Source organism: Triturus cristatus, chromosome 11, assembly GCF_964204655.1.
Source record: "Triturus cristatus chromosome 11, aTriCri1.1, whole genome shotgun sequence".
Taxonomy (NCBI): Eukaryota; Metazoa; Chordata; class Amphibia; order Caudata; family Salamandridae; genus Triturus; species Triturus cristatus.
The window spans coordinates 576,534,053-576,548,780 of record NC_140594.1 but is presented as its reverse complement, the minus strand read 5'-3'; the positions used below and the strand labels follow the sequence as shown (position 1 = coordinate 576,548,780).

The 14,728-nt window shown below is 43.6% G+C and overlaps 2 protein-coding genes across 4 annotated transcripts in view; one reads left to right on the top strand and one right to left on the bottom strand.

The window, feature by feature from the left end:
• Positions 1 to 4,635, bottom strand: part of LOC146785111 (uncharacterized) — an 89,694-nt gene extending 85,059 nt beyond the window's left edge. The window contains exon 1 of the mRNA XM_085633758.1: positions 4,349 to 4,635. Coding sequence (XP_085489884.1) covers positions 4,349 to 4,619 — 271 coding nt within the window. The 5' untranslated portion in view covers positions 4,620 to 4,635. The remainder of the gene's footprint in view (positions 1 to 4,348) is intronic.
• PIWIL2 (piwi like RNA-mediated gene silencing 2) overlaps positions 1 to 14,728 on the top strand; it is a 1,855,951-nt gene that overhangs the window by 282,792 nt on the left and 1,558,431 nt on the right. For all 3 annotated transcript variants that reach the window (XM_085633754.1, XM_085633756.1, XM_085633755.1), the window contains 2 exons: positions 5,944 to 6,079; positions 6,376 to 6,609. In XM_085633754.1, coding sequence (XP_085489880.1) covers positions 5,944 to 6,079; positions 6,376 to 6,609 — 370 coding nt within the window. The remainder of the gene's footprint in view (positions 1 to 5,943; positions 6,080 to 6,375; positions 6,610 to 14,728) is intronic.

Genomic DNA, 14,728 nt, shown 5'->3' with positions numbered 1-14,728 from the left:
TCAGTTGCTGTTCCCCTATGTATTTATTGATTATGCATTTGTGAGTTTATATATGTGTATATATTTGTTATGCTATGTTTACATTTGAAAATGTGTCGGTCCGGCCGTTTCCCTCGGTGGCACGGAAAAAATGGGTGGAACTGACATCACGCCGACGAGGTCCTCTTATGGCTCTGATGACATCATACGGTGTCACGAGTGGAGCCTAGCTATTGTGACGTCCTCGTCGACGTGGGAGAGCTAGGAAAGAATTTCCACGGAATGCTGATTCAGGGAATATTCATAAGGTGAGGAATCCACAGGCAGATACTGTATCCACCAGAAAAAGCGTAACCGAAGGTAAGCAACTTGTTCTTTTAACGGCTGTTACGGTCTTCAGCAGTGGGTTTTATTGCTTTTGTAACAATCTTTGTTCATGTCTCAAGTGCATTCATCTACTTATGATGCTGTCCCGCTTTATTACTCTGCCTCCATTGCTATTTGTTGGTCTTTTTAAGCTTCAAAGATGCACACTCTTTTTTCACAACATTCACAGGTATGACAAGTTACCTCTAACCTGCAGATCCTTAAGCTTCACCTTGGGTTAAAGGCACACTTTTCTTTTATTTGAAGTATCTCTCGTGAGTCCAGTCCCCTCACTGCACAATGGTAATAAATAGCGTATTACACTCTGTTGATCACAATGTACCCTATTGGGGCCTATTCAGGCAAAATAAAATTATGGGTGGAGACTTACTCCCCCCGAATGTACGTTTATGTGTTGTTCCTGTTTGCATTCATTCCCACTAGATTGTCAAGCCCACATGTGGGAATGTCATGTGACATGTCTGCTTTTATTCCCCCTGCGTGGAGTTCTACATAGCGTAGAACTCTGCACAGGGGAAGTGGACCCACTTGGGCAAATGCAAAATTGTATTGTTTTTTGATCAGAGACATTTATGGCTGTGGTGAAAGCCACTGCACCCCCACCACATCTGAAGGTGATACGTTACCCTTCCCAGCCTTGAACAGTAGCTAAAAAAGTGTTTGTATATAGAACACTACTGCCCAAGGGCACCTAGATGACCTCGGGCAATAGAGCGCTTTATATAAAAACATTTTATTTTATTTTATTTCATTCATTACTTCTGCCCTTCGTTGGTGTAAATCTCTGCCCATTTCGAAGAGGTGTGGGGCGGAGTGCAAGGAGTCGGAGAGTACTTATTTGCAAATACCCACAAATGTGCATTTTTTGGGCATTACCAAACGTCCAAGGCAAACCACTCTCTGGCATACCTACTTCCCACCCCTTGAGTTGGATTTACTGTTGCTGATTTCTCTGTAGTGGGAGTGAAATTGGCAGCAGTCAATGCATTTACGCTTACTAGGAACAGGACTCCTTTGTGAATTTCTGGCAGGTATAAAAATTAATTTGCTACCATAAAATATTTGTGATACATACAAAAAAGCTTGTTTTTTAGGATAACTGTTATATTAAGGACACATGCACACATTCATTACTACAATACAAAGGTCAGATTCCAAGTTTATACCACAGTAGTGTGAAAGACACCTGAGAAAATTGTTTACTACCTCACTGGTTACTTATTATTTTTACTTTACATGTGAAAACTACTGTTCCCAATATACTTTAAGCTTAAATATCTTCAGTGTGATTTTACCTTACTGCACAGATTTGGCTACTGGTATCCCGATTGTGGTTAATTGCCTTTTTTTTTTTTTTAAATCAAATACACAGGAAAAGTACCATGGCATAAATCATATACGGTGGGCATCATGACCTACTGAACGCTTCACCTTTCGAGAGTGGCACATTCCCAAACTTAAGAAATGGTAATAAATAGCATATTCTTCTCTGGGCAACTGCAAAGGTACTATAACTAGTTGATAACATCCGATTTAGGTTGGGCCTGGCAAGTTTAGCACAGATTGCCCTGGGTGGGTGAAAAAAGGAGCGGTCGAATAAAGGCAATTTCCCAGTTTAACGCCCGTATGATTTTTACTCTTGGCTACTGAAACAAGCATTGGCATAGCCAATATGTCTCGCCTTTGAGACCTTATAAGTATTTAGCTTTGGCACTAGTGTGAGTGTCAGAGCGAGCATCACCACAGCACAGGCCAGCTCAGTCACGACTGCTCCAGTCATACTATGCCCTTTACATGCAGCTGATGTCTTTGATAATAATTTGTAGGCCAGTGTGTAGATTTGAATTGAAAATTATAATTGCAAGTAAGAAAAGCATCTCTGTGACAAAAGCAGTAACCTCCTGAGCAAGCCACATAAAATACTGTTCTTTGATATCCATGATACACGTTTGTTGTAGCAGTCATGTTAACCCTCTGTGCTACTGGTGAGTCAAAAGTTTCACGAGACAACTTTGATCTCTCTGTAGCAGGAACATTATTAATCACCAATTTATCTTTCACTTGCCAACGGATTCAGTGAGTGCTGGGTAAATCATTCCTACTGCTCAGCCTGGTCGCTGTAATTGCTGGAGACTGTGGGGTGGGCCCAGCAGACAACTAATTTGAGGCACTAGTGTTAGCGGTCTCCGACTGACGGAACACCGGCACTGAGACGACAGAGGTGCAAGACAGTATTTATTCCTTACAATTTTTTGCTGCATCACTTTGCATTAATCAGTCTGCGCTAAGAATGTCTTTTCATGGAACACGATGTGGCACAACATGCTCCGGTGCAGTACACAGTACAGCCATTACTTCACACTTGGTCACTGCCCGCAGCTGGAAGCCTCTCCTCCTCAGAGACATTTCAAGGCATGGGCAAAGTGGGCTATGGCCCAGGGCCCCCACTTTTCAGGGGCCCCCGGATAGACCCAGCTCTGTTCTGTAGACAGTCCACCCATGTTAACAACCCCAGAAACCCTGAGACACCTATCCTCTGAGAAAAACGAATCCATGTCCCATACCTGTGGACTCTAAAACCCCACCAGGTCAACTGGAAGTGCCACAAGCCATGTGAAGCCCGCAGACATGCAGTTACTCAGGTGGAACCAGCCCAGATCATCTTGCGCTAACTGCGCAGCACCAGCTTTATCTTAAAAGGCAGACACTGTTGCTCAGCCCTCTGTCTATAGAATTTGAGTAAGAATCGGGTACTGAAAAAAGTAAAAAAAACAATTTGTCAAAAGCAAAAATGTCCAGTGGGATAAAATGGGTAGAACCCATTTCCTACAGAATCCTATCTTGCCTTAGCAGCAGCCGACAACCCTCTTTCCTACATCGATAATGTAAGTCTTTAAACTGGCAGCCAAAAGGTTTGTGCTGTAGGGGGCGAGGCTACTTGTCCAGAGGACAAAATAAACATGATGAGCTGCTGTCCTGAACGCCAACTGATATATCCCCTGAAAGACTAAGCTTTGTAAGTGTCGTTAGCTAAAAAGCAGCACTAGCTACTAATCCTGTTACATGATGTGGAACCACTTGGTATTTTTACCTTGACTGCAGCTAATGGTGCTTAGCATTTATGCTGTGACCGCAGAGTGCGCTGTTATGTGTGGAGCACAATAAAAACAGACAATCAACCTACAATGATCTTACATTTCTCAGTAAACTTCATATCAGTTATCACAGTCATTTCAAAATGAAGGAACTTAATGAATGCTGCAGAAAAGTAAAACTGCTGCTTGTACAAAGATCTGGAGTACAGGATGCCCAACTTCATTCCACTACTGTAATAAGGAATTAATTTCTACTGTGAATCAATTGTACAGTGCCTCAAAGCAGAGAATTAACACAAATTCGGGAGGGGTTGCTTGTCTGACACAGGTAGCCAGCCTGTTGTGCGAATAAGGATACTGGGACTTGAAACAGGGAGCTTTGTACCAACACAATTTAGCTTTGGGTGTTTGGGACAGGGTCAGGAGCGCTACAATGAAGGTTCTGGCCTTTGGGTGCTTGGAGCCTGAAACTTGGGGGTCACCCGATCCATTTATAAACACAGTGCGCACTATGTGGCTGCTATGTAAAATATATAAAGCAGAGAATGGATAATCTAAAGCCTCCAGTCCCGACACACAGTTGAAACATTATCTGGCCACAAATTATATTAACTACATCTAACCCCTTGTAATGTCACATACCGGACTGAAAACGTAAATAGCACTCAATTAAAAAGTTTAGGTCACACCAACAATTAGCCTTCTAAGTGTTTTGTTTGTGCCCATGTTCATAGCTAAGGTGCCTGCAGTTCTACTTCTATGTCTAGACAACCAGTCACTTGCAACTGCTTCTGGTATGCCTCCACCAAGCTCCACTTCCCCCTATCCAAATAAGTTGGTAACGTTACCCCAATCAGTTGGCAACAGCAGGCGACCTATTTGCTTACCTGCTCCTTTCGCACTGAACCCAGTAGAGGGTACTGTTCTCTGGATAAAGCGCTGTACCAGCATCCTGGGGGTATCACCAGATAAGATTGCCCTGCAGAACGCCGAGCCTGGCATAGTAAGAGACATTGGGGGCAGGCACCTAGCGCTGAACCAGTGCTTCGCAGCACCACCGCCATCCTGAACACATGATATGAATGACCTACTACACTCATACGTAGAAACAATAGAAGGACTAGCATACATCACCATACTGACAAAGAGTTCGGCCATCTTAAGCCGGAGTGGAATGCTGATGACAGATGCGTAGTAGGCTCAGCGGCTATTTGAAAATGTTAAGTGTTATGTAAAAAAATCTTTAGTTATGAAACAAAATACTTAAGGCTAGTATTTTACAAAACAACGATCTGGAATATAGATGCTCGGAGACTAAAGCAGTTGTTCAGTCTTTGAATTTTGAAAGTAATCATTACAGTGTGTTCGGTTTTTAGATTCTAAATTCTAAAATTTTGAAACGTGTTTAATATAACTGATAAGCTCTGGCAAAGCCAAAAAGTCGGACATTCACTGCCAGCTTTTTGCACAGCCAAGGCTTGTTTTGCTCTTCTACCAAAAAACGAGCCCAATCTACTGTAAAACAAAACCCAAACTAACATACTACTAAAAAGAAGCCCAAATGACGGTGGAAAGCGAAAAATGCTTAAAAGCCTAAAATATAATCAATGAAGAGGGAGGCATGGCGAAAAATGTACCCCCAATAAAACTGTGGAATTTGGAGAAGGTGGGAGGGAGGAAAACTATATTTAAATGTAATCCGCTATGGTGCCGAAACTACACACAGGCAAACAGAAATAGAGCAGGAAACAAAGAAATAAAGTAGTCGCCCAGAAAACAGATGAAGACTGTAGTGTGATGAGAAAGTACTTAGTCCCTGCTGCATGGGAGGAACGGAAGAGAGAAAGGAGGGACAAAGAGGCAGGACTGACCACTGGCAAGCAAGGATTTTTGAGGAACACTGAAACAAACAAATCAAAAGCTGGGGGATGTCTTTAACCCAACATAAGAAATTACAATAGGTCTTGAATACTCAACCTAAAAATGGCTGACTGGATTTGCACCAAACTTGGCATGAAAGTAGAACTTTATTCAAATAAGTGTGTTTGCTTGGGTTGGTGTAAATCTGTGTTATAGTTTTCAAGACATGACACTACAAAGATGTGTGCTGTGCGCCTGAAAAGGTTTAGAGATTTCTGCTTGCTTAACCACTGGTAAGGGCAAATGTAGTACATTTTCATGTGCGTCAATATGACCCAGCCAGTATACTGCAATATAACCTGCAAAGTAGTTCACAGGATGGAAAAGGGATCCTAGATCTCCGTTAATTCTAGGCACCTTTCTACTTTCAGGTGCTAACTTGCAATCATCCCGGTATGTTTCAGAAGCTCTTTTTATTGAATTTTATTGGAGGCAGTGGTTGAGCAGCTCTTTATTTTTCCCTTTTCTCCCTTGCAGTTATGTTTTTTCAAGTGTAATAATACAGTGATGTTTTTCTGTTTGAACTGCTTTCCAAATACTTTTTGAAATCTTTCTCGTTTAGGTCGGGGTGTATTTGGACGTGGCGTTTCTGGGGCTACTGAAAGCCTGAACGCTCAGATCAAGCCTGCCGTGCCACAAACGGAACCATTATCTGCTGGTGATGGTAACTGGGGCAGAACGACTGCTGGAGGACTCGGGTAAGTGGATCTCTCTTGTGACAGGAAAGAGTACAGACTCTTATCCTTCGAGTATAGTACATTTATTTTGTACTTCAGTATTGTTATGCTATGCTTAGTTAACCAGCAAGGACCCAGCAGCAGGTTCTGTTGGAAAGTTGAATATGATTTTTTATTTTTCTTGCCAGGCAGAGCTCAGTTTGATTAGCTAGTCGTAAAGGTTTATTATAGATCTAGTGGGCTAGTATAAGTTTGTGTAAAATTTGTTTTGTGAGAGCTAAGCTAATTATTCATATTATGTGCAATTCTATTTTAAGATTCATCGGTCGAGGTGATCCAAGGCTACCATTTATTTCATTTGGAAGAGGATTCCCTGGCATTGGTCGATCAACTGTACCAACCTCGGACACAACTGGACTTCAGATGTCCTGCGCTACTGGGCTTCCACTTAAATCAGAAAGCCCACCTAAACCGAAGAGTCCACCTAAACCAGAGAGCCCACCTAAACCAGAGAGCCCACCTGTTGTGGATGTGGAGCAGCCAGAGCAAAAGTAAGTAAAGAATAATGTGATTCCTTGCAGGGATGTAAATATTTGGACTATTGATTGCTCTTTGCATTTTTTCGCACGAGTTTTGAGTTTGCTTGCCATCTGCTACAGCCAGTGTTTCCTCCTTCTGTTCTTATTACAACAAGTATCTCATGTATTGGCATCAGATATTGTGGGTTACACTTCATTCACTGCATTTAAAGTGACACGTTTTGTTGTGGGTGGGGGCATGCATTTCAGTGGCATTACGACCTCGTTATGCTTCTTATATTGTTAAATTTTTTAGACTTGGTATATACCTCCATTGATGGGATGGGATCCCTGCTGTTGTTTCTGCGTATAGAATCTCAGGATAGGAAAAAATACTTCAGTGAGAAGCACAGTAACTACAATCCACTAGATTAAATGATGCCTGGTCATGGAAAGGTTTTCATCTTGTACATGCGGTCTACAACAACATGATCCCGGAATTAGTGGCCATTTTCAGGCAGTAGTGATTTGTTTTCTCAACGGATTGGACTGTGCTACAGTCGGAGATTGTCCACAAAATAGGGCAAATTCAGATTTTTTTTTTTAATGTACCTCAGCCTTTTCCTTCTAACTTTGAAATCTTGGAAAACCTAGCTCTGTGCCACCAACTGCTTTTCACACTGCCTACAATGTAAATTGTTGTGGATATAATTATGAGCGTCTGCAGCATTGAGCAAATCGCCCAGGAAGAATTATTCTGCTTTTTGTGGTAGAATCTATGTACACAATAACTTTGAATTCATGACACGGGTTCTACTTATAGTTGAGCTGAGATGAAAAGATGGAGCAAATTCCGCCGACCACTTCTAACTTACCAGATCAGTCCCCACTCATAATTCCTCATAATACATTTTTAAGTCCAGTTCCATATTTTGGTATTAATCCTATATAGATGGAAGGCGCCTGCGTAAATCCCATTCCCCATCATGGGATCTCCTTATTCATCAATGAACGTAGGTATTCTTTTAAAGGGACTGGTCAACACAGGATTTAGCACACTTAGAAATTGCTCTCATTTTTTCCACAGTGCCATACAGTGGCCTGGTCCTCTCAGTGATATTTTGTATTAAACCCTTGAAGAGGAGAGGTGTGGTGCAGCATCAGAGCGACTGACTCCGGAGCTCGGGCCCACGGTTCAATTGCTGGCAGCTGCTCCGTTCAGCATTATGTGACTCTTGACAATAGCTAATTTAATCTTCCCGATGGCCCTCAGCGCCTTAAAAAGCCTTGCGGGGGATATTATTGCGTTTTACAAAATGCAAATTATAAGACATCTACCTTGTTTTTTTTTTTTTTGTTGTTGTTTTTTTGTGTAACTGGGAAAACCTGCTCTCAAGCATTGGTCTTGCATAGATTCACATGTTTGAATTGTTCTCTGACATTAGTCTATGAACCCTCTGTCACCAGTGTTAACTTTGCTGTGTACCTATTTGCCTTAAATAACATTGAGAGATCAGTAGTGTATATGTAGTCTGTCCACATTATTTTATGACCTGAACTCTAGCCAATGAGATAGACACAGAGCTTCACTCTCCCAAAGGCTTAGCTGTCAAGACTAGCAACTGCTCAGACTATGTGCTGCTCCTATGGTGAATGATCCTATCTGTTGTGTTTTTCTACAATTTTCCCTTTTTCCCTGGGGCATTACAGATTTAGTTCGAGTTATTTTGTTTTCATAGTTGAACGACTGGGCTCTGTCTTAACACTGCTTTTTGAAATGCTGTCCTACCTTAAAAATTAGAGCCTCTTCAAAACCTGAGAGTCCTAACTACCAACAAAGGTGTATGTTGAAGATCATCACACCAAATTCCTGTACTGTTTTCTTAAGACATATGTTCTGCTAAGAAGTGCAATACATTTTCATTCTTTAAGATAACTCCTGTGATGAAGGCTTCCTCTCTCGTAGGGGGTGGGGGTGGCGGGAGGGTGTGTGTGTGTGTGTGTGTGTGTGTGTGTGTGTGTGTGTGTGTGTGTGTGTGTCAGGAATCTTATTTCGGTCTCATGCTTTGATGGTCAGGCAACAACAAATTAATCCTGTTTCCTTCAGTGATCTTTTTAGGGCCTCATCTTCCGACACTCTTGACGTCATCTGTAAGGCTTTCTGGTTCTGCTCTTAAGGACCCTAACTCCTCGCATTGATAGGATGCCTTACTTTAATCTTTTCATCTACTGTATTGTCAACAGCCACTCCACAGAAGGTGCATAAATCTTTTTTTATAGACTGTATTATCGGCAGCTGCTGGGTCATCGGGCAATGAGGAAATTGCCATTGGCACCCACCATGGAGACAACAACCCTGTTGACACTGCCAGCCATGATGACCGCACCTCCTAATAACCTCATTGTTGACGTCCGCAACAATGGCTGACCTGTCCACAACCGCTTTGTCAATGGTATATTCGTTGACACCTATATCTTTTACCACACTGATGCCTGCAATTCCTCTAGTTAGGATTGTTGCTCTCCTGCTGGTAGTCTCACTTAACCCGCATCACTCTTGAAACCTCCAGCTGTTGGATAGCTAAGTAGTCGAGGAATACACTGATGATGATGCTTGTAATGAGGCAGCAGAGTAATAGGAGCTATTCTGTGTTTATTCAGATTATGATGATGAAAGTCACTGTAATTGTTTGGTGGCATGGGAAAATCAGGACTTTATTCTGATGATGCTTACTTTAGCCATAGCCACCATTTCAGGACAGGCGACTGCATTTCTAAGATCAACCCACATTTGCTACTCCACCCCATAGTCCAGGTTCCAGGTGATTTTCTGAAATCTCGCTAGGATTTACTGCTACATTTCTGTTGTTGGCTGCCTATCACCATCTCCAGGTGCTTCATATTCTTGGCCTTAGCCACTACTTCCAGCTTTTCTCTTCAGCACCAGTCAGTATTCCACCTCAATGTCAGTCTCTGGCTGCAATTTCTCACAAGTGGCCATCTACTCCACCATTTGTTCCTATAGAGCTGCAACGTCTTGGCACATTGATACCCTTCCCCTTCCTATTATTCAGGGAACCTCTCTTGAATGTCCGGCTCTCACAGACAATGGCTCCACATAATCTAAATATGGAGATGATGATCATGGGATTGAGGATGGCCAAGGCCGTGATTCTTAGGTTCCAGCACCTCCTCTTAATCAGTCTCCAGAGTGGGACAGCTATGTGTCTCCTGAAGTGCCTGCCTTGAAATTACTCAGTGTTTCCATACCTGCAGAAATTGGCAGGTTGCACAGCCTCATTGACTGTGATGCACAGAAAGTCAAGGTACCAATTCAGACAGTCTAGACATAGAGTTATATTGGTCCCAAATGTGTGCTATTGTTAGAGGAACGGCTCTCATAAGAGCAATCGGGTCCCCACAGTTGCTTTTTTGATGCATTTGAATAATGACTATAAATCTCCAGGTACATCCCAAGTTTGTCTCTTGAGCCAGAATTAAATGGACTCCGTCATCACTGCAGTGAATCCAGCAACATCTCACAGTTGAGTGAAGGTGATGTTAGGGCTGGCTGTAGTCCAGGGAAGATGATGAAAATGTTACAGATATGGTGAAATCGTTTTTTTAGAAGCAAAGGGCAGACCTATTTCCAGGGACTCTCTCAAGCATGACCTGCAGTAAAAACCTGGCCAACCGTGACCTCTAGGTGGAAAAGAGATCAGCACTTGAATCTTACTGGCTGAAATTTAGAATAATTCATGTGAGGTGGACATGATACTAAACAAAACTGTTGTTGGCTGTGTCTCTGATTTAACACAGCTTATTACTATTTTAAAAGTAATGGTAATTCCTACTCTGGCAACTGAGAATAAAAAATATCAAGCATGGTTTCTATAAAAGATACCAACGTTGGAAAACTGGAGTTACTGTTAGCTTGTACTAACAGCCGTCTGGTTTTGATGTTTTGACTTGATGGATACATTTAAATGCAAATTCTGCACTTTTAGAATGCTCCCAGGTGCCAGACTGGACCTGGGTAACTTTTCATCAGTGCTCCTGCACGCCAATAAGTTGCAGCATATAGCTATACGCTGACTTTGAACTGCCCCGGAAGTGACAAAGCAGAGGCGCATAGAAGCCCCACACCTTCCGCACTGACGTCAGTTCATTTCTTTATGCGCCCTTCAATGCAGATCCGAAACTCTGCTCCCGACATTGTCAATCTTCTGTTGAACCTCAAAAATCTTTTTAACAATTTGCTTGGGAAGATGTCCCCCTCCCTCAAAATGACTGAATCAACCTGATGTCAGTCACAAACCTGCATGAAGTGTGTTTGTGGTGCTTAGATTCCAGTCACAACTCAAAGTTGTGAGAAACTTGTGCCTTTGTGCACCTCAAGGTGATTCATGAGCAAGAGGCAAAGCTCTACATTACCATGCATAAGAAGAGGTTGTGGTTGAAGCACAAGTTCTTCTCAAAGTCTTCACGATCTCGGCTGTGTGATGAAACGGACCATTAGTTGTATAGCCTGCACAAGTAATGGGTCCAAATTCCCCTTCCACTGGGAACCAAACACCCCATTGTCACTCTTCACTCTCTTAAGGTAGGGGAGTGGAGCAGTCCAAGGTCTATTCAAGGGAGGTGGTGTGGGCTAATAATCACTGTTTATTAGCACACAATAACACTCAATAAATGATTGTCCAGTCGGTGCTTCTTCTTTAGAAAAAGGAAAAAGTACATTTATTTTACACACACATGGTCTCCTACCTAAATACTATGCAGCATAGAAATCTCTCTCTCTCTCTCTCTCTCTCACTCACTCACTCACTCACTCACTCACTCACTCACTCACTCACTCACTCACTCACTCACTCACTCACTCACTCACTCACTCACTCACTCACACATTTGTACCCTTGGGGACATTACATCCCTAAGGGGTCATGACCTCCAAATATACATTCCACTCCCTTCACGTATAATACTATATATGACACACACACATTTGTACCCTTGGGGACATTACATCCCTAAGGGGTCATGACTTCCAAATATACATTCCACTCCCTTCACGTATAATACAACACATAACTATATATGAGGATGTCAATTTACATTAGGTCAATGTTGTCTCAATTCAAGATTGAAATCACTTGTTATGGTAATACTTCATCGCATCACTGACTTCATTATTCATAATCCCGCTGCATTTATCAATACTAGAGCATTGGAATCATGTGCCCACATTGCCAGTAATCAGGCATGACATCCCTACATTATCAACAATTAAGCATGACGTCCCCTTCTGTCCTTATGTTACCAGGCTTTGCATTTAATTGCTCATGTCATCATTAATAAAACATTGCAACGTCTTGGGAATATAAATTACTGTCAACATTAACAACCCTTCAAGTAAATGATTATTGACCTCTTTTAATAAAGCATTGCATCAGAAAATGGATAATACTTTTAAATAAAATATTTTCAATACACCAGGTCTCTTTGTCTATCTGACCAACTTTAGGCCCCAGAGCATTCAGCCATAAAGTCACCCACTAGTCAATACATGAGGTTTCTTATAAAGCGTGACTACTCACCCAAGAGGGTCTTGGGGGAGTGGGGTGGGGTCTGCGGTTAAGTGAAGAGACCGGATTCGAGGTCCTTCCTAATTAGAGGCAGCGATGGTGATTGCCCAAAGTGAAAAGGCAGGAGTTTCAGGTCTTTCTGGCCGTGGTCTTGCAGATCCGTGGGATGGTGGCCAGATGGGCGGAGTGGCGATGTCTGGTGGGAGTGTAGAAGAGAGGCGGTGGTTGAGGTATGCAGGCCTGGCGTTGTGAAGGGCTTTGTAGGCGTGCAAGAGGAGCTTGAAGGTAAGTCTCTTGTTGATAGGAAGCCAGTGAAGGTCTCTCAGGTAGACCTAGTAGTAGCAGTACTGCACTCCGAGCTTTTGAGGTGATGCTCCAACCCAGGGAGTGTTGAAACAGTAAAAAGAATTCCTGGGTTGGTTAGTTTTGTCCAGACTCAACAAACTTAGGGACAGCAGTTTTGTAATAAAATTCCTTTGGGGGCGCTGCTGCACTCCTGCAGCCTTTCTCGCTTTCTTTGGTATGCCGGTGGTGCCCCTGCCATCCTGGGGCCACCACATTTCACTTTCTTTGCTGCCAAGGTGGCCCCAAAGGGCATTTTGAGGTGCTCCTTTGTGGAGCTTGTGAATTTGTTTTATGAACAACTCCGGCCACTTGACATTGCTGTGCTGCATGGCCTCACTTTTTTCTTTTTGTTTCTTTAGTTGATGGGGTGGCTGGTCCCACTTTGCATGCCTTTTTAATGTTGGGGATAACCCAGGTAACCCACCTCTAGCTACCCCGCCAGCTCCCTGTGCAACCCACACCTCTGCGTTCAGCTGCGGGAACCGACAGTCTCCTTCCCTGCCTGCTCCTGCGGGCAGGGTACCGTCTCTCATGGTGGCCGCCTGCTCCCTATCCCGGACACTGGCACAGTAATCGAGACAGGCCTAACACTACCTGGGGGGGGGGCAGCGCTGTTGCGCTGCCCTCTCCATGCACCTGCAGCCAAGAGGTTGAGGTCCCTGGACCACCATAGCTCTGGGGAAGGGGCCCCACGTACGCCCCCTCCTAGGGTTCAAAAAGTGGGGACGATTCTTTGTAGCGATACCCGGTCCCTGGCACACCCAAGGAGCATGAGGGACTCTGGCAGCGGAGTCCCACACCTCAAAGTCAGATCCTTCTCTTGCTGATATATCGTCCCCCGTTGGGGCCGTTTGACATGCTATTGGGTCAATTTTGCTCCTGACGGCAAGCCCTAGCCACCTGAGGCACTCTCCTCATGCCTCCTGGCCTCCAAGGTGGCAAACGTTGCAGGGAGCTGGGTTCACTAGCTCCTTGTGCCAGTCTTTCTCCTTGGTCTCCCCTGCACTTCTCTCCTCCTTGGTGCAGAAATCCAGTTCTTCCCCCAACTAGTCCTCAGAGTGTGTAAGGAGACCAGATTCACTGGTCCTGAAGAGAGCCCGACTGTTTCCAGGGGCAACTGTTGTCAGGCCCCTTAGTCCAGATAGGCATCAGAAGGTTCCTTATTCCAGTTGTCCATTGCTGCTGCCTATAGTAAGAGCAGAAAAACATAACCAAGATTGAGCTCTCTCCCTTGCGCAAGACCTTTTAAGTGGGGGCAGAAAGTTCTACAAACGTGGCACCTCTGGCCTAACCTGGGGCACCACATCACCTCTCCAGCCCTGTCCCTAACCTCCTGCACAGCATGCAGGGATTGTTCAAAATGGCATCACTCAGAAATCACTAGTCCCATCTCATTTGGGGTCCTCAGCTCCACCCCTCGCTGATATCACTGCCATGGCCTTTCCCACCAAATCGTCATGGAGGTCTGGGCTCCATCCTTTGCTCAGTGGACTTGGGCTGGCCCATCCCTGGTAAAATGTGACAGCTTATTGATTGATCCAGATCCTTCATCCCCATCTTTTTCCTCCTGAGGAGCTGATTGAAGCAGTTAATAGCTCCATTTGTGTGGGGAGACCTTTGTTCTCTTGAAGGGATTCTCATCAAAGTCATAAGCACTTGAATATTCCTGCCCGTGCGCGGGGACCCCAGAAAAAATATTTTTTTTATTTATATTTATATATATATATATATATATATCTCCACACAATGTCTCCCTTCTTTACAGAGAGGCGCGCTGACACCAGATGAAATTGGCAAAATGCTTTTTATTGTATACACGGAGCCCTTCAGGTCTGATACACCCAACGCGTTTCTCCTCTTACAAGGCTTGATCACGGGTGGAAGGTTTCTGCCTTTGACTAACCGCGTGATATTCACCACTGCCTTTATGTCTTTTTGCAGAATGAACTACAAACAGGTGAGTTCGTTTTTCTTTCTTTGAACGTAGCATGGCAAAACTTTATTCACGCTCCTTGCACAGTTGCTACTCAATGTTTAAAAGAAGAATGTTTGTAGATACATGATTCCTTTTAAAAACCTGTCATTATCCGTGGCTGCTCGTGCTAAGCTCTTCACACAACTTTCATCAGCAAGCGGAAAATCCATCTCACATCCCTTGCCAGCTCACCTTCGTTTTTCATCTGGAAATTATTTCCGTCTTTTAACACTTGGTTTGCAAGGCG